The sequence below is a fragment of the Battus philenor genome, unplaced genomic scaffold (genome assembly GCF_028537555.1).
Source record: "Battus philenor isolate CCGP_79_NKW_IND1 unplaced genomic scaffold, ilBatPhil1.0.hap1 SCAF_10, whole genome shotgun sequence".
In the NCBI taxonomy this organism is placed as follows: domain Eukaryota; kingdom Metazoa; phylum Arthropoda; class Insecta; order Lepidoptera; family Papilionidae; genus Battus; species Battus philenor.
Genome location: NW_027181662.1, coordinates 602,047 through 621,517, shown reverse-complemented (window position 1 = coordinate 621,517; position 19,471 = coordinate 602,047). Strand labels below are relative to the sequence as shown.

Below are 19,471 nucleotides of genomic sequence, written 5' to 3'. Positions count from 1 at the left end.
AAATATAGTATTTAACTTAACAAAATTATTCTAGATACTTCCACTAGAGAAATACTATGAAATCTACAATGTAGTATTACGTAAATATATACGTGTATGCATTATGTTTGTGTATGTGTGCAAACGGACTTATTCATGGGACTACTGCGACCTGATCTTCGATAGGCCTATGGTGTTAAGGTTTTTCTGTTTGTTTACTAATAAGTTCGAAAGTTATATGACAAAGAAACTAATAATAAAATTCTATATTAAAAGGTTTAATTTAGAATTTATATACAGTACATATTACATACAGTATACAGTATACAGTATATATTTTATAGTACAGATAGGAAGAGACAGAAACTAATTTTAGCCAAAGAGAAAAACTTTAAATCGGAAATACGATTTTACGGAAAAGCGAAAGAATATGATGCAAGGCTTATTACGTTGCAAATTAGTTGGGAAAGATCGCGGTAGCAAGAAGCGTGCGTCTAATACCCGAGCATAGCTAACAATGGCGAGCAGCGGCCGAAGATAGCCGAAGTTGACCGATGCGCCAGCGCAGACAATAAGCACTCGCGTAATGTAGGTGCGATCTTTGCGTTACTACCCTATATATATATATGTGTGTGTATGTGTGTGTGTGTGTGTGTGTGTGTGTATAGGATCAAATGATCCAATTTAAGCTCTTACATTGAAATTGTATTTAAAATGGTCAATATACTATTTAGTTTAATTATAAAAAAAAAACAATTTTATATCGTTTCTAACAACCATATATCTTACATTCAAGCAGGAAACATAAAGTTGGGTCATTCGACCCGCTATAGTAGAAATATGTACCCAATAATTTCTTAAAATAATCCGTGAAAATCTGGAAGTATTTATTTGGAAATTCGCGAAAATGTGGTGGTCATTATTTTACTATTGTGTGTTTAGAGTAGCTGTTCATAAAACGCCTCTGTGGTGAAAATTACAAGGTGGTAAGCAATTGTCCTGTACCTTCTTCTCTTTCCTAATAAAGATATTTAAAGATAATTATTTCATAATAAAGATATTTAATCGAGAATATTATTCTAACAGTTACTTTGCAACATGTTTAAAATAACATACAAATTATGTCATAATTTAAAATCTTATGTTAAAAATGACAAACTAATGATAAATACAGTAAATAAAAATAAACTCGTAACGTCTAAATTTCGTCTTTAAAATATTAACAATTCTTTTATGGGTCTTGGTGTATGTACAATAAAGTTTCACAAGATATAGTATATCTAGTCTATTATAACATTCAAGAGATTTTGGTCAATCATAACCTGTGTAACTTGGTCTTTTGACTCATTCACATTATTGATATTATAATGCACATATGAAAAATTGTTAAATTTCATTTAAAACAGCTTTTAGGATATCAGCGTTCCGATCCGGTAGCTTACTGGTATATTAAATAAATACATTTAAAAACTTTTAAGTAAAACGGTTTTTTTGATACCCATATTGTGGTGGTTGTGGAAAAATATGTACCTAGTCCGCCATATTGGAACGGCGTCCATCTTGAATTTTAAATTTTGACATAATCATCGTGTTTTACTAGTGTAGCCCTTTCATTTGATACCCATATTGAGGGGGTTAAGGAAAAATACGTAATTCGCCATTTTGCTTTGGCGGCCATCTTAGATTTATAATGTTATTGACTTTATTATATTGTATTGTCATCTAAATTAAACGTGTGTACTAAATTTCAGATCAATCTGACAACGGGAAGGCGCTTAAATTTCAATTTCTAATTTTGATCCAAACAAATCCCGTACGGGTCGAACTAAATAAAACCGTTAAAAAAAAACATAATAAAATAGTCGATTCAAAAGCGCATGACAATACCTACTTGAATAAAGATATTTTGAATTTTCTATCGAGTCTTATTTAAAGAAACAAAGCATCTGTGAAGATCCCATAATAAATCTATAACCAGAGAAGTATAGGGATCACTTTAAAGTGTGTTACACTAATTTATTTTTTACATTGAGATGTAATAGTCCATGTGAAGAGATCAGATCATCTGCGCTCTTAATATTGTTTCAAAATATTTCAATGTAATACTACTACTACTACTACTACTCCGCTGGCTCAGTGACCCAAAGTGGGTTTTGGCCTTCGAAGCGAGAGACTTCCACTTTCCTCTATCGTGCGCCATCGTCTGCCATTGGTTGACATTCAATTCGCGCAAGTCTGCCTCAACGCGATCGATCCAGCGATACCTGGGTCTACCCACTGGTCTTCGACCCCTCGGTTGTTCCAGGTACTTTACCTTCACGCTCCGATCCGATCCCATTCGCTCCAAGTGACCAAGCCAGCAGATTCGTTGAGCTTTATATTCGCCAATGATATTTGGCTGTGCTACTATAGTCTAAATTTCGGCATTCTTTCGGAGCCTCCAAGATCCGTCTTGATTTCATTTGTAATCAGTGTAATAATATTTGATATATTTAAGTACAGTCCGGCTCGACAGTGCGTTTTAAAATTCGATCGACACGCTGTCAATATTTGATTAATCACTTGCATTCGCGATTGTACGTAGCATACACTATAAATCATTCGCGTACACCGGTAACTCAAAAGAGTGACCTTTTCATTTGCAACGGTGAGGACAAAATAAATGGCTTATCTTATCAGAGAATATAAATATGCAGTTTTCAACCTTATTCCAAGGATATTAAGGCTATACGTTGTTGTACTTTCACGCGATTAAATTAAATGATACAATAAAAAATAATACGCTATTACATTAAGTGCGGTGAAGTAATTAAATTATAATAATATGACAGCAAAGTTTGGTAATAATTTACTCGACGTAAGATATTGGTGTTATTAAAAATAATTTACAACTGCTTTTAATTATTTTGATAGGTTAAGTAATTGATGTCACACCTGTACTTGTGTGTATATATTTATTTATTATATTCCTACAATGGCCTCACAATATATATATTATAATTTAATGTAAGTTTAATAATTATAATAATTTAAAAATAGTATAAAAAGTCCATGATGATTTATAAGGCACAGTGACTGCACCAAAATTTCATTTGTAATAAACGGTATTAGGTTTTTTTTTAACAAAATACCGTAAAATATTATTGGACAATCATTAACAAAATTCAAAACGCATGTTAAAAGTATATTTCCGATAAGGCTTATTATTCAATAAACGAATATTTAAATGACAAGAATCCTTGGCAGTGATGTCGCTTGTTTGTTTTAATTTAAATTAGGCCATATTTGACAGAGTATATATGTTTAAATATATCATGTTTAACTCTATTAAAATATATGTGGCAGAAGAGTTTTTTCTTGTTTCTCCACAACTATAACACCTTGCGAAGCAGAATAGAGTCAAAAATAAAATAGATTAAAAAAATAATTATTATTTAAAATAAAAAAAATAATAATTAAAAAGTGTTGATCATCAATCAGATTTCTGTTAATTATGCGAATATTGAATAAATTAATTTTATCATTTTATTTTTATAATAAAATAATATCTGACCTGACAGACTTTATGCCTAATGTTAGAGACCAATAGCAAAAAATGATTATAAATGAAACATATTTTAAATTAATAAAAATATTTATTGATTTTTTTTAAATGAGGCCTCCGCTATTGGGACCTCTCCTTTTACCCCTATTTTGTTGGAAACAGGGTTTTTTATTTCTTAACAATTTTTTTCACACGAATTTTTTACTTTCGTCCTCGTCTTCCATAGTTCGCAATATCTTTTTTTCCTTCTATCATTCCATAATTCCATCTTCTTTTGTCAATCATTCTATTCCTATTTATTGATTGTTGTCATTTCAGCCCACAGACGATAAACTCCTCTAAAGATATATATGAGGGGATATACCATAATCGCTACACTTAGAAGGCGGTTTGGCGATCGCAGTGTGGTATTATTGTACGAAGAGAACGCTACTGCCCATACTCAGTAAATTTATTAGTGAGCAGTGGCAATCTTTTATAATAAATGCACAAAGTTTGAATTATACAAGATTATATCTCGGGTATACAACCCGTAACCCACTATCGCTAGCCTTGTCATATATTAATTATTTTCTATTACCAATAATAACAATATTATCAAATTTATCAAAAATAACTAATTTATGTAAAATGAAGAGTGCCAGAGGATAAAATAGTATACAACATTTTTATTTCCCTGTGCACAACCTCGCATTCTGTGTCTATAACTTGAAACGGCGACAAGACGCATAAAATATGACCCCGATAATACAAGAGACCTCTTACTAAAGTTGCATTGTTACCAGTAATCGTATGAAAAGCATGAGAAAATAATGTATAAAATACACATAAAAGTATCAACGCTTTTTATAACCCTGTAAATGCACAACGAAAACATTAACACAGTGTTTCCAGTGTAAATTATTGTTTTATTAATGGTATTTAACATCAGAAAAGCAATCAATTGGAGAATTTATATGGCAACCGTGAAATAAGGACGGCTGGTGATTTTAATGTATGATTTTTCGATTTATAAAATGCATTTCTGATCGTAAACATTGACCAAAAAGACATTAATACCCGTGTCAAAATGGGGATTGCTAAATTTTCGAATTAGTGTAAAAATATATCAATAGATGCCGTTGTATAAACAGATAGTAAGTCTGCATTAAAATTTCTGTGTAAATGTAGCTATTTTTAGTTTTTTTTTTTAATTTACCAGCTGGTGGATTCTGGATCCGAGTCCTGTGACTGTCAAACCTGTAACAGGTCTTTAAAAACTAACAGCGTCCAAATCAGTCTAAGATGTATATAGTCATTTTAAATTTTGTTCCTCAATTAGATCGATTTTTTTTAATATTTTGGCCACATATTCTACACGGTTCGCGTTTTTTTATAATTTAAAGTAGAAAAGAAGGTAAAAGAACAGGTCAAAATGATAGAAAAATTAAGAGCAATGAATACATACACAAGGATATTTATATATTAAGAGAAATCACGTGCGATTCGCTAAAATATTATTTGTCTAAATCAAATAATTCGATTCCTACATCCTTTGCACAGATAATATGACCTTACTCGAAATCCGACGCCATGTTTGAAATAATGTCGTCGGTAGCAAAATCTGTGACCACATTCTTTTAATTACACTTCATTGCACTTTCGACTTTAACTCAAAGTGATAAAGTTTTTCAAACCGCATTAGTAAATTTGTAAGACACATTACAATTATGCCATTTTGATGTCAATGTCAGGCTCAATGAGAGCAACGCCACATATCATTTTAATGGCGACAATTAAAAAAAAAAACTCTTTTCGCGCGCGAATTCACATCAAAATATAAACAGATTTTTTATATTGTTTCTACTTTTATCGCAATATTTATTAATTGCATGTTTTTAGCGGTTTTTAAAGAACGATATGCCGAAATAATATATTGTATGTTATTAAATTTAATTACATAAACATTATATTTTGCAGAGAATTAAAAGGTCATAAGTAAAATACTATTAAACAAAGCAAGACAGTTATTACTGAAGTTTTCTTTCATATTTATTAAAAGTAATTTTAATTTTTTTAATATTTTTAAGCAGATTTTTAAATTTTAATCAAATATAGATTCTTAATTCGACAACTGTTACCCATCTAGTCGAATTTTGGCCTTTACAAATTCAGGCAGAAAGTTCTGGAACTTCGGCTTTGACAGTAACATCATTCGAAATATTATCAGATTGGATTTTATACAGGATGATTTCTTACAAGTGTAAAAACTTTAAACGAGTGAATTTAAAAATCTTTAAAGCTTCACCTATTTTCAGTCACCAATTGTAAAACTATCGCTGTGAAATATGTTACATTTATTTTTGCAATTTGATCGCAGATTAATAAATTCTGGAAAAAGTCTCCAAGGACTGATAGAAAATAATTAATTTTAATATGTAATATAATCCATTTTGAATTTTGTATAAAGTGTATTATACATACTCAGCGAATTTAAGTTTACCTGTAATAGAACATTATGTATAACACATATTATTCTTGGTAAATTCAACAACCGCATATTAAATTGTAAAATAATTTGCAATCCACCCGAATAAAACAAGATTCAAATACATTATGTAATAAATGTTTAATTTTTTCATGAACAAAATTCTTTTTATAAATTTCAAATAATTTCTAATCCAGTTACTACTCGTATCACGAAATGCGATGATGTCGCCAAATGTATTTCGTTTTGTTATTGTTCCTTGAAGAATGTGTCAATACTCGGCGACTATTATGCTTCAAATTATATATCAGATACCGACTTTAATTAACTTAAATATTGAAGTTAATATTTTTCTTCCAACTCCTTTACATTGTAAGGCAAGCACTCGGCATGCGAAATGATTTACGCTGTCTCGTAATTCGTGTTTTTGGGGCTGACGGTAGCGTTCTTGTGTTATAGACACAAGAAAGTATAGAGTGGTATAAAAAATTGACGGAGTTACATCAATGAATTAAGTTATCGAATAACAAGACGCACGGATTCACGACATACATATACGGTTGAAATTACTTCAACCTACACTGAGAGTTTATATACTGTTTTTATAGTTGGAACAGCCAAGGTGTGGAACTACCCGCCTGGAATGCCGCGCTAATTATGGTAGCTGCAATTCGTTGTTTCAGTCTATAAAGTGGACACTGCAAGATACAGATATTCTAAAGATATCTATGGGGATACATACCATAATCGCAACGCCTAGCAGGCGGGTTGTTGATCGTTGTGTCGTATCATAATACGACACAACGATCAACAACCCGCTTGTACGCAGAGGACGCTGTTCTTCTTCTTTCTTTCTTCTTCTTTCTCTCTCTTTCTGAAATCTTTTTGAAACTTTATTGTGAGCTGTGGTCGTGGTAATCCTTTACAATAATGACAAATTGTGAATTATACAAGATTGTATTCTAGGAATCGAATCTCAACCTATGGTCGCTGTTCTCAGTCCTTTACCGCTAAGCTTTACTGCTCAATTTTTAATACTCAGGTATTCTAAATAAAAAAAATATTAATGGCACATAACATTAATATTATATAAAACGGTTTGTTTTAATAAAAAATAAAGGATTGTGCTTGATTCGCTAATTAAAAAATAAATGAATAGTTAATTAAAGAGTAATTATTATTTAAATAGGTTAATTAGACGTAGATAAGTTTATTGTTGATCTATTTCCAAAAAATATTTTTTATTACCCAGCACATATAGTCGTAGCCTGCCATTTAAACTTCTTTTATTATCTTATTTATTTGTATCTATTTACAATGTATTGTACACCATAGATATTAACTTAAACTTAAATTAAAAAAAAGATTATTAATACATACATATAAATACACACACACAAGAGGCTGTTTTATCGCTCAAAGCGATCTCTACCAGACCTTAACCTTTTTTCTAAATTATTTTGTATTTATATACAATATAAAAAATTTACTTGCGATTCCCGATTATTTGAATTAAAAAAAAATACTTTAGAAAGACCATAAAAAATGTTGTCAGTTCTATGAGATTAATAACTCTGTAGTAAAGATGCGTTACAATTCAGCTCGTATATTATACGGGTAAAGGGCATCGACGCTAAAATATTCTCGATGATGCCATCTCAAATGTCAGCGCCGGGTTTCGTCGGGTCCTGATTAACGAGCTTTCGCAGGATTGCACGCAACGTCCAGTAATTGTTACGTGATGCAATTGATAATAACATTTATTCCTATGTCCTCAACATGGGGCAAAGGGCGTCCAAAGTACGTCGCCATCCTGAGCGGTCTTGAGCCTTCCAACTGCCTTCACTACTACAGTTATCTTCGCCAGGTGTGCTTTGGGCGGCCACGTCTTCGCTTTCCTTGAGGATTCCATTCTAGGGCTTGCCTCGGTATGTGATCAGGGTACCTTCGGAGCGTGTGGCTTATTCAGATCCACTTGCGGCGTTTGATCTGCAGATCGATCGACATCTCACCGCAGCGTTTCCAGAGGTCTACGTTGGAGACTTTCTCAGGCCAGTATATACCGAGAGTACATCGAAGACAGTTGTTAACGAAGACTTGGAGCCAATGCGTGATATCTTTGGTAACCTTCCATGTCTCGCATCCAAATAGCAACACGGTTTTCACATTATACCGGAATATTTTGAGCTTAACTCTCATAGTTAGCTTCCGTGTTTGCCATACAGAACGGAGCCGTGCGAAGGCTGCCTTTCCCTTGAAGATTCTCGAAGCGGTTAATTGATAATATAAATACTATAATAAAAAAATACTAATGAAAAATATGTAGCAAATAGATTTGAATTGGTAGAAAATTTGAACGATCGCGTCGATCTCCCTTTTGTTTTGAAATATCAAAACGAAATGTCGTCACATATTTTGTACAAGATGTTTGCGGTATACAAGCTCGTGACAAGCTATAAGTCTTTACCATCATTAAAAATATTATAATTAATTAAAAACTGAATTCAAGTTTATTCTTTTTTTAAATATTTATTTTATAATAATTCAATATTCACTTACTATATTTATATTAAAGTTTTTATAAAATATGTTAATTTTTTGATAAAATCAATTAATCATCTTTTATTAAATGTTTAGTCTAACGTATTTATTTATTTTATAATTATTAAATAATCTATGACAAACACTCAACATAAAAATCTTAAAAATAATTTGCCTTAATTATATTGGAGTACTTAAAAAAGTATATAAGAATAATTTTTATCGTTAATATTTACGAATAGTAAATAATATTAATTAAAATATTCAATTTAAATCACTTTTGAATGTAATTTATAAGTACATACATTACCCGGCTATAAATATTGCACATCGACCTTTGGAAAGAGACAATCGGCTAGTTTCAGTTCGTAGAACACTATCTCTGTCCCACACTACCTATGTGACGTTTTGTCAGTCATTTCGTGAGACAGAGATAACGCGATTTGCGGTCGATTTGCAATATTTATCGCCGGGTTCTGTATATAACTTGTAATTATATAAAACTAAAACACTTAACCTGTTGCTTTTGTACACGCCTAAGGATGCATAACCTCAAAAACTTTTATATTTCAGCACTCTTAACTTTTTTCAATGATATTTTTTATGATAAAAAGAGTTTGTCACAAACGAGGTTTTAATGTAGTTTTTTTGCCATGTGATAAATATTTATCTTATCTTTTCCTTAAATATACACTCTTACGTAATCCCACAAAGATAATTTAAGTCAATTAAAATCAAAGGGTTAACATCGTAATATATTAGCATTTAAATAGAGAACTGCCTCAAAATAATAATTATGTAAAACTTGGCCAATGAACCCACGGGTTCGCGAAGTTCAATGACCTTCACCATGGACCCCATCTCCTTGGGTAGACTACGATTTGTCATTTCGTCAATGCCTGTCCACCCTTACCAGGTGGGTGCTAAAAAGGCGAGCCAAAAATAAAATGATAAATGTTGAAACAGCCCTTTTGTTAACGAACGGACAAAGGTTGTTTATATTTAAACGAAATACGTTTTTATATATTTATAAATCTATTTTTAATATCCTAATTTATGGCACAAGGTACAATACAATAAAATTCTACTTCCACTTTGAACACTTGTAATAAATTGTTAATTAGAACGAGGTGACTAAAAGTGCGTGCGTGGTATTGAAATGTCAAAGTTATACCGTGGACCCATGTGGCTAAATATCTAGTATCGACAGCTCAAGGTGGACTAAGGATAGTGACACACCTGGATATAATGTTATTAATAAATATTTTTTTAATCAAATTATATTAATAAGAAATGCATAATATTAGTATTATCAATAAATATAAGCTCGTTACACCTTTTTATTCGATCTAATAAAATGACTAATTATTCTGTGAAATGTAATGATTGTCAAAGTTAGAAATATAATGGTTTTTAAAGAAAAACCTTTTACAGTGTAAAGGATTTATAAATGATAGTATATATAAATTTAGGGCAAAAATAATTAAATTTTAATGGATTCAGGCGTTACATTGCGGAAGTCCATCCTAAATAAGAAAGGACCAATATCTAGCCACCTCCGCACATAAACACTAGTGACTCGGTGTTTAGCACTAATCTGTGTAACAACTCCTGAAGATGCCCCGTGGAGGGGTGAAACACGTGTTGAGTGAATTTACGGTGGCGGTTGTGTAGTTTGCATTGTCTGTCGCATGCGCATTTACGAGCGGGCTGGCGGGCGGTGCACTTTCATGCACGACAACCACTGCATGTGCGGAGGTGGCTAGATATTGGTCCTTTCTTATTTAATAATTAAATTATCTATCAATTTAGCGTTTAGCTGCGAGATCGAATTAGAAATGAGATCCGCAGAAGAACCATGATTACCGACGTACCTCAGAGAATTGCTCATCCGCAGTGCAAACGATGGTCATTAGAGCTGAAAGGTTCTGGAATGACCACGAGTAAGTAGACGCGGCGTGGGTAGGCCCTCCACTATGTGGACCGCCGAAATACTAAAGGTCACGGAAAATTTCTGGATGCGATCAGCGCTGGACCATAGTGGCGATCTAAGGGAGGGGAGGCTGTGTCTTGATGTGGTTTGTCGTGTATTCTTCACAGATAAAGGCGCATTTGAACTATTATAGCTTTAAATGGAAGAATGAATGGCAAAATAACAAGGGAGCAAACTTTTATTCTAAGTTCTATAAAATTAGGCTCTTTTGACATTCTTCTCCCAGGTAAACACTACTTACATAGACCACTTGTGTACTTTAAGGGGCAAATTTGATAGAAATTCCAAGTAAATTGTACTCCATTGTCATGTCAGTTTCCAACTTGTAATAAAGCCACGAGGATTTGCAAATACTGCTGATCTGATAAAAGCACACAATAAAAACAGACGATTTTTTTGTTATTAGGATCTACATTCCATAGACATTAGCGTTCGTGCCTATATTTTTACATTTACGTTTAATATTTCCGAAATTATTATTTTCTTGCTCGTGTTTACGTGTTACAGTGTTTACTGTCTTTTTATCTATTTTAATATCGTCCTAACAATGTATAGTTGGTCCAATTAGACGGGCTGCTTTTTCTGATTACTTTATGATCCCGCAACTTGCATTAAATTTTACACAGATGCAGTTTTCTGCGCTCATCAATCCTCTTCCAACATTTGATATAATAACATACAAAGTACTGATCAGTTCCAAATTGACTTTGGAAGACCTGCCTGCCTCCTTTTTACTTTCAATGGAAATCAGCGGCATTAGTTATACCACATAATTAATCAATTCCCTTATAAGTCAATGTAACAGTGACCAGTTGAAGGATTACTTTCGAACGTAACGACTAATTATGTACGAAGCAAGTAATTAATACAGTCATAGAGCAACCATCAATTAAAGTCCGATTTATAAATTTTATTTAAAGGCACTACTGATTTACGGAATTTTCTTTAAATTTCTAAATTATGGTAACTTTTTCTTAAATATTTGTTACAGTATTAATTCTTTGAGTAATATCCAAATACATAACTTAATAAAATATTTTTTGCTTATCGCTACAAACTTTGTTCTCTTACTTATGCTATAACCGTTAATTGTATATTAAGCATAAGTTACGCATTTAATTTTGTTTAAGTAATTATTCGATTAATATATTGATTATAAATAAAAAAATATTTGCTCCGATTGTGTTCACAGCTTTATCGTCGACTCAATGTCTAGGACAAGTTCTGTTCAAAAGTGATACACAATTACATATTTTTAATATTAGGAAGTTTAAGGTGCCTTAGCTAAGTTTGATTTAAAACAGGAAATCATTAATATAAAACATTATATATTTAACGTTACATGTTAAAAAAGATTTTATGTATTAAAATATAGGGTGCAAAATTGCTTGTACCAGTGACTTAATTTTCAAGCTGTATTTTCAGCTCGAGTCGAATCAAGTCAACAGACTGGATAGTTTCCGAGAAATTAGTTTCCGTTAAGGCATGTTCTATAATTACAGTAGCAAAAAATTTTAAAAAGGATCGTAATGGGTTTTTAAATGTAAAAATTTGTTACGATGTTAAAATATTTTTACTTTCAATTAATGCTTTAGACCAGAGTTCCCCAAACTTTTTTGTGTCGTAGACCCCTTGCCATGTTTTCCGTGTTGGGTAGACCCCCTACTTATCTGATATTGATTTCCTGTGAATTTCTAACTGTAGAAAAGTTTAGTGTTAAAAACTTAAAGTAAAAACACATTATACATTTATTAATTGAATTTAAATTAAAACTACTCAAAATAAAATTTTGTATCTGTTATGTAAAATATACGTAAAAAACCACAAAGCGAATACCAACATTCTACAACTTACACAATTTTATAAACATATGTAATAAATTTTTTACATGATAGGTACTTTTATAAATAATGTAAATGTTTTGATATTATAAGATAGTATGATGTAAGTAAATAGGTATTATCAGTGTATGTGTTGAGATCCGCTATCGTGGACCCCCATTTTCATTCATGGACCCTCAAATTTTTTTTCCCTGACGTAGACCTCTTGCAGGTTGTCATAGATCCTTAGGGGTCGATATAGACCACTTTAGGAATCACTGCTTTAGACTATCGTATATTGACAAATAATATAAGAAATTTCGATGATATATATATACAGGAGGAAAATAATTAAATTTTACTTTTAAGAGAGAATTTGATCACCATCCTGTCAGCGAATAGGCGCCCACTGCAAGGCATAAGCTTTCATCAAAATGACCACGATGATCGGTCTTACGCTGCTGTATCCAGTGACTTCCTGCAACCTTGTGTATGCGGTCGATCGTAGTCACTACTCAAGAACCTTAAGGCTTTAACGCCCGTCGGTTGCACCAGCGATGTGCCTTATCTACTGCCACTTTAGATGTGCAATTCTTTGAGCTACGTCGGTGATCTTGGTTCTTCTCTCAATTCCCTTAACATATTACAATGAATTACAAGATATACGTATGTACAATAAAATTCCACTTACAATTTCAGATTTGCCACTAGAGAAGATTTAAACTAATACCAAAAACGTTATTGAAAAAAGTATATTATTCTATCCAAGATTGCTATATTGATGTTAATGCGTGTAATTAAATGTTATCGATGCTCACTCAGGAAGCTAATTATTGTCGCGCGCTCTTTATAAAACGTATATTTGTAAAGAGCAACTGTTGAGTTTCTCGCCGGCTCTCAGCAGAACTGCCTTCCGAGCCGGTGGTAGCTTCCTGGAAGCACAACAATGCCGACACCTTATGATGATTGACAAATCGAAAGTGCTTGTAACAAGATATTCAAATAAACAATATTTTGAATTTGATACATTTCTCACATCAGCTATAAGACGTTAACGAACATACTAATAAGATATACATTTATGAATCCTTTCATTGATCTTAGTTATATTTTAAATATCTGTGTAATTACGTACACGGTTGTTATGTAAAAGAGAGCCATCTGATATGTTTACGGCTTGGGGCCGCTAATCTCCTTGTGAAAGCGGTTTACAGAGGTCAATATTGTTACAGTGACCTCACAATGTATTAATAATAATATCTTGTTCGTTTACAATAATCGTAATAAAATAAAAAAAGTGATGTCAATAGTGTATTTACAAGGCACTAAAAAAATTGTCTGTACCAAAATTTCGACTGCAAAAAGTCTCTTTAATTGTTATAAATGGAATAAGATTTTTTAATAAAATTTGTCAAAACCTTATTGGAGTAACATTAATAAAATTCAAAATAAATATTGAATAAACTAATATTTATGTGACAAGAATCTTTGGCAGCGATGTCGCCTGATTATTTCTATTTATTTAGGCAAAATCTGATAAAGTGTATATATAAAACTATGTTAAACTTTATTAAAAGATGTGTTGTTGTGGAGTTTCTTCCTGCTTTATCTTTCCAATTAGAACCCTGCGCAGTAGATTTAAAAAAGAAAATAAGTGAACGACCAACAAGAGCTGTATTAAAAGTTCCAATGTTTGATAAATTAATTTTATTATTACCTTTACAAAACATGACCACCGAAAAAGTTTAAATATTAACGATAATAATTCTTTGTTTCAGATTCCTCGCTATCTGGTGGCCGCTCAAATGTCAAATCACCAAACGCCGCGCCCGAATGATGATCGTATTCATTTGGATATTCGCTATATCCGTGACCACACCCTGGGTATTCTTCTTCGACCTGGTGGTGGTCTTCGAAGACAGTCCCCACGTCCGTCTCTGCCTCGACGTCTGGCCCAACCCCTTGAGTGAAATATTATACTTTGTGATCGGCAACCTCATCTTCTGTTACATTTTACCCATGGTTTTGATCACCATGTGCTACATCCTCATCTGGATTAAAGTTTGGAGACGATCAATTCCAACCGATACTCAAGACGCCCAAATGGAAAGAATGCAACAGAAGTCCAAAGTTAAAGTTGTTAAAATGCTAGTTGCAGTTGTGATACTCTTCGTTCTCTCTTGGTTTCCGCTCTACTTGATATTTGCGAGGATAAAATTGGGAGGACCTGTCCAGAAGTGGGAGGAGGATATGTTTCCAGTAGTAACACCATTGGCGCAATGGCTGGGCGCATCGAATTCATGCATCAATCCTATACTGTACGCGTTCTTTAACAAGAAATACCGAAAGGGATTCGTAGCTATAATTAAAAGCCGGAAATGCTGCGGAAGGCTTCGCTATTACGAGACAATTGCGTTACAATCATCGAGCACGTCGACCAGGAAGTCATGGCATTACAACAATAACAATCACGCTTCCATCACCCGACGATCACCGCCGGTAGACAAGAACGCAGTATCATTCATCTTTAATCACACAGGAGTTTAAACTCTTCTGCTCTGGAGATTGGATTGAATTTACAACGGAGCTGCTAGAGCCCAAGCGTTGTCGTCCGGTGAAGAGGCGTATCGAAGTTTGTGCTTGTAATTTGAGTTTGCAAGTCTGACGTCGTGTCACAGGAACCAAGTCCTCGACTATCGTGAAATTCAATAATAATTTATAAGTGAAGTTACTCGGTGTTGTACAGTATATACTAAGGCATTAACTTTTATACGTAAACCGTTTGAGATGTTTCTACGTTCAAAGCCGCGGAATTAAAAACGCACATCTAGCACAAATTCTTAAGAAATACTATCTATTTTGTTTCTGTTATTTACGCATTTCTGTTATAAGTTTCCGCATTTATATTATATTTCTACGTGTTTCCGCATAGTTCGTTTTGCGGAAATAAAACTTTATGTCGAATTTATAAATTATTTTTCTCTCGTTCAATTTAATAAAGTAATAGTTGCTTCTATTTATGTATAAATTTTATAAAAAAATATTAAAAATAATAATTAAAAATAAACTTTTTTATAATACTGCAGTACAAAAACAATCCAATAGATACGATTTTTTATTACGTATTCAAAATAAATCCAGTCATAAAAAGATATTTCATCTCTGATCTTCTTGCAATATATTTTGGTTTGTCAAGGTTTTATGATTGTGTGACATATATTGTATTTATACTGTTTTATATTCTATTTACATATACAAAAATAGATGAAGCAATGTTTGTCATTGTATCGACGATTGTTTTACGTTTGTAGTAAGCATGTAAAGTTCAAGTTATATTAGGTAGTTAAGTTGTTAAGTATATCAAAAATAATAACTTAGGATAGATTTATAGTTAATGTAATAATATTGTTTACATTCGTTATAATTTGATATTGACAAAGACGGTGTGTTTATTCTCCTCTTCGATTGATATTCACGTTGCCTTTGTCAATAGACAATATGTTTACAGTCCAATAAGAACTGGGAGCCGCTTATAATGCACAAATTACTAAGCAGAAAATTTAAGTAACTATTTCTAAGTATAAACTTTCTAAAACTAATGTTAATAAATACAAATATATACAAATATTTAGAACGACACTCTTTATAAGTAGATATGGTTATGAAAATAATTTAACATGTTATCTAATTACATGTAATCGAAAGCACATTATAGTTACGAATTATTAGAAAAAATTTCAACTTAAAAATGAAATAAAGTTAGTATTTTTCTACCGAGAAAATTCACAATAATTAACAAATTTTCACTAATTTCTTTGCATTGGCCAGATATTTTTAAAATTTCGATTCACTTCCTTACATGTCAGTTACGACATTTAATATCAAAGACATAGTCGAAGCTCGCAAGACTGACAATGTGAAATCGAAATTCTCCTTGTAAAGGAAATGTTTGTGATATGGTGATGGTTTTATATATATGCTATTTTTGTATACAAGCTTAGCTTGCGTTATGTTTATTTGTCTAAAAAAACATCTGTAAACACGTGGTCTTTTCAATAAAATACAGTGTTTTTGTTTTTGATGGCCATCAAAAATAAAAAAAATTTTTTTGATGGCCATCAAAAAGTCTACTCCGTTTCCTCAACCATCTCTAGTGATTGATTAACCAAAAAAATCTTTTGTTTTCAAATATAAATATAATAGATTTTAGTTTGCTTATTTCAAACACTTTTCGTTTTACCATGTTACACTATTATTTATTATTGTTTTTAAAATTAATGTTGCAAATATAATTATATAAATATAATTAAATTATTTATTTGGTTTAAAGTACCGCTATAAATCTTAAAAAGACAAGATCATAAAATTTATAGTGTTACAGCTATGACTGGCGCATCCGAAAGAAATCTTATTACGTTATTTTGTAAATTTATTCTGAACATGTTAGATATATATTTTATCTGTAATGTTTTTTTTTTAATGAATGCCAGTGTCTGTATTTTTTTTTCTTTTTATTCCATCATTAAAATATGTTTTATAAAATATATTTACAATACACAATAACATTAAAATGCAGCGTTTAACGTTATACGCAAAAAAACTTTTTGATTGCATTTCTGCGAAGATTTCCGATAACAGTAGTTAAGTGTATACGTCACGATGCGAGCTTAAATGTGACGCATTAAAATGATAACTTAATTAAGTTGGCAATAATTGTATTTTTATACAAAATAACTTATCTTTGGATTTGATGAGATAGCTACGATGTTCATCGATACATCTTAAAGGATAAAATTTCCAAAAATCGACTAGATTTGTAGTTTTCTAATGAATAAATAAATATCTTAAATATTTATGGTAATGTGTGTTGCTTTCTTACGAAGATATATCTATATTTATACATGAATTGGTAACATATACTCGTTCCCTTCAATTTTGTATAATATTGATGTAATATATGTTTTAATAGTACAATAAAATTAGAATTAATAGTTTGTTTTAGTTCAGTAGGAGCATGAATGTAAGATATCGCTGTATTCTTTTGCTGTTTTTGGTGTTAGGATATAAGACATACTCGCATAATTGCTTTTAGAACTGATTTTCATGATACCTTTATTTAAACTGGAACTTAAAAGCATTCTATTGGGTCTGTGATTCTCAAAGTTTATTTTTTCGTCTTTCATTTTCAAATATAAAAATTTAAAATATAAAAATCACAGATCAAAAATAGATATTTTAAATTACTATTTCAGTTTAAATAAAATAACTTGAATAAGTACATTGGAACAAATAATTTAGAATTGGTCATTCTAATTTTGAATTTTAATAAAAATGGACCTTATTAATATATACATACCGTGATTGGTTATATGGGTAAGAACCTTTAAAACTTTTACATCTGTCTTCAAACAACCTGTATCTGATCACACCGAAATAACTTTAATTTATATTTTACTTTCAGCATGCTTATAAATTCTGGCAATAAACAATGATTAATTTTAATACGTAGTAATTTGAATTTTGAAAACAATAATGTAATAGGTTATTTATCATTTCTGATAAGATTTAGCAAGTCAATTTTTACATCAATCAACCTGTATATAATGTGGACCTCATATAGGTAATACAACTTTGAGAACCACTGTGTTATATAAATTCAAACCTAGGCGGCGTTTCCATTTCTGGCTTGTTGAATTCAATGTAAGTTTCACATTGTCCTAATTTTTTTTTCAGTTTATTGTAATCTAACATATGCGATCAGTGTAATATACAGCTTTTTAGATTTAGTTGTTTATAATGTTGTAACGATAGAAAGTTATATGAACAAAGGAATTAATATGAAAAGATGATAGCAGAAAAAAGGCTAAAATATCTTGTAGAAAGATGAAGATAATAGCAAGGAAGAACTTGAGGAAAGCAAGGAATGTTTTAACAGAAAGGTTTTGTTAGAATGTTAGTAAAGATTATAATTGTAATATAGTATAAGGTTTTAAAATAGGTCATACTATCTCAAACGAACATTGTTATACTCGTATGTGGGACGATAGGTTAAAATTTTAGTAAGCCGTTTGCAGCTACAGCTGACTTAATTTTTAAGTTAGACACACACACGAGATTATTACCTGAAGATAAGCCATGAATTAGACAGATAAATAAGGAGATATATATGAGAATATATTAAATACGTATAATCAAAACAGATCTATTTATTTTTAATTAGAAACTAAATAACAAAAAAATATATTTGAAAACAATAACAAACGAAAGTAATAAAGTTAAGAATTTTATTCCGAATGATGTGTTTCGTATGATCTTTAGTTATGACGAGGTCTTAGATTGTAAATGCTTGCTTAGCAGATACATATTCAATCTTGTCTTGAAGACTCCTTAGTTATAATTGTCTGGAAAGAATGACGTCGGTAGATTGTTCCATACCCTAAACCCTAAGTACAAGTGGAAGTAATTTCAAGTATGTACGGATGTCGTAAATCCGCAAGTGTTGTTGTCCGATGAAAGAAAGAAGATGGAGGAATTATTTGGAGTAATTTCACTGCACACTCTCTAAAATGCACTTTGTATAATACTGATAAACAGGCAACTTTTTTCAAGCTACTTAGCTCTAATTAAGTTACGAATCAGCCTCTTTGCTCGTCTAGAAATCAAAGCCTCCAGCTGGTACTTCATTGATCAGTTCCAAAGATAGCTACAGTATAGACATGACAGCACTTGTACAACATTCAGACTTAAGTGCAGTCGTGGTGTTACATTTGGTTTCAAAACTTGAAATTTGGAAGGAATATTTCTTTAACTGAATTAAGGTAAGCAAAGTATAGATTTAACCCAATTTTACCAGCAAAGAGGGTTGAGGTGGCTTTTATTAGCATGTCAAAAATTATCGACGATAGATTTATTCACAATATGTACATAAAAGGCAGTATAAGCATCGTGGAATGAACAGGGAACCGGAAATTTAATTATTAACTTAAAAATTAAGTCAGTTTAGTTTCTAGTAAGTTATAATTTTGTTTTATAAAGGCTATGGTAAAATGAAGCAATCTAAACATATTAATACATTCAATGTCAGATTATACAATACTTCTAACATATCAAATTTACCGGATTTTCGT

At 31.5% G+C, this 19,471-nt stretch overlaps 1 protein-coding gene across 1 annotated transcript in view; it reads left to right on the top strand.

The window, feature by feature from the left end:
* LOC137924205 (neuropeptide SIFamide receptor-like) overlaps positions 1–14,891 on the top strand; it is a 150,141-nt gene extending 135,250 nt beyond the window's left edge. Inside the window, exon 3 of the mRNA XM_068767577.1 lies at positions 14,123–14,891. Within this exon, the coding sequence (XP_068623678.1) occupies positions 14,123–14,891 (769 nt within the window). The remainder of the gene's footprint in view (positions 1–14,122) is intronic.
* The last annotated feature ends 4,580 nt before the right edge of the window (positions 14,892–19,471 follow it).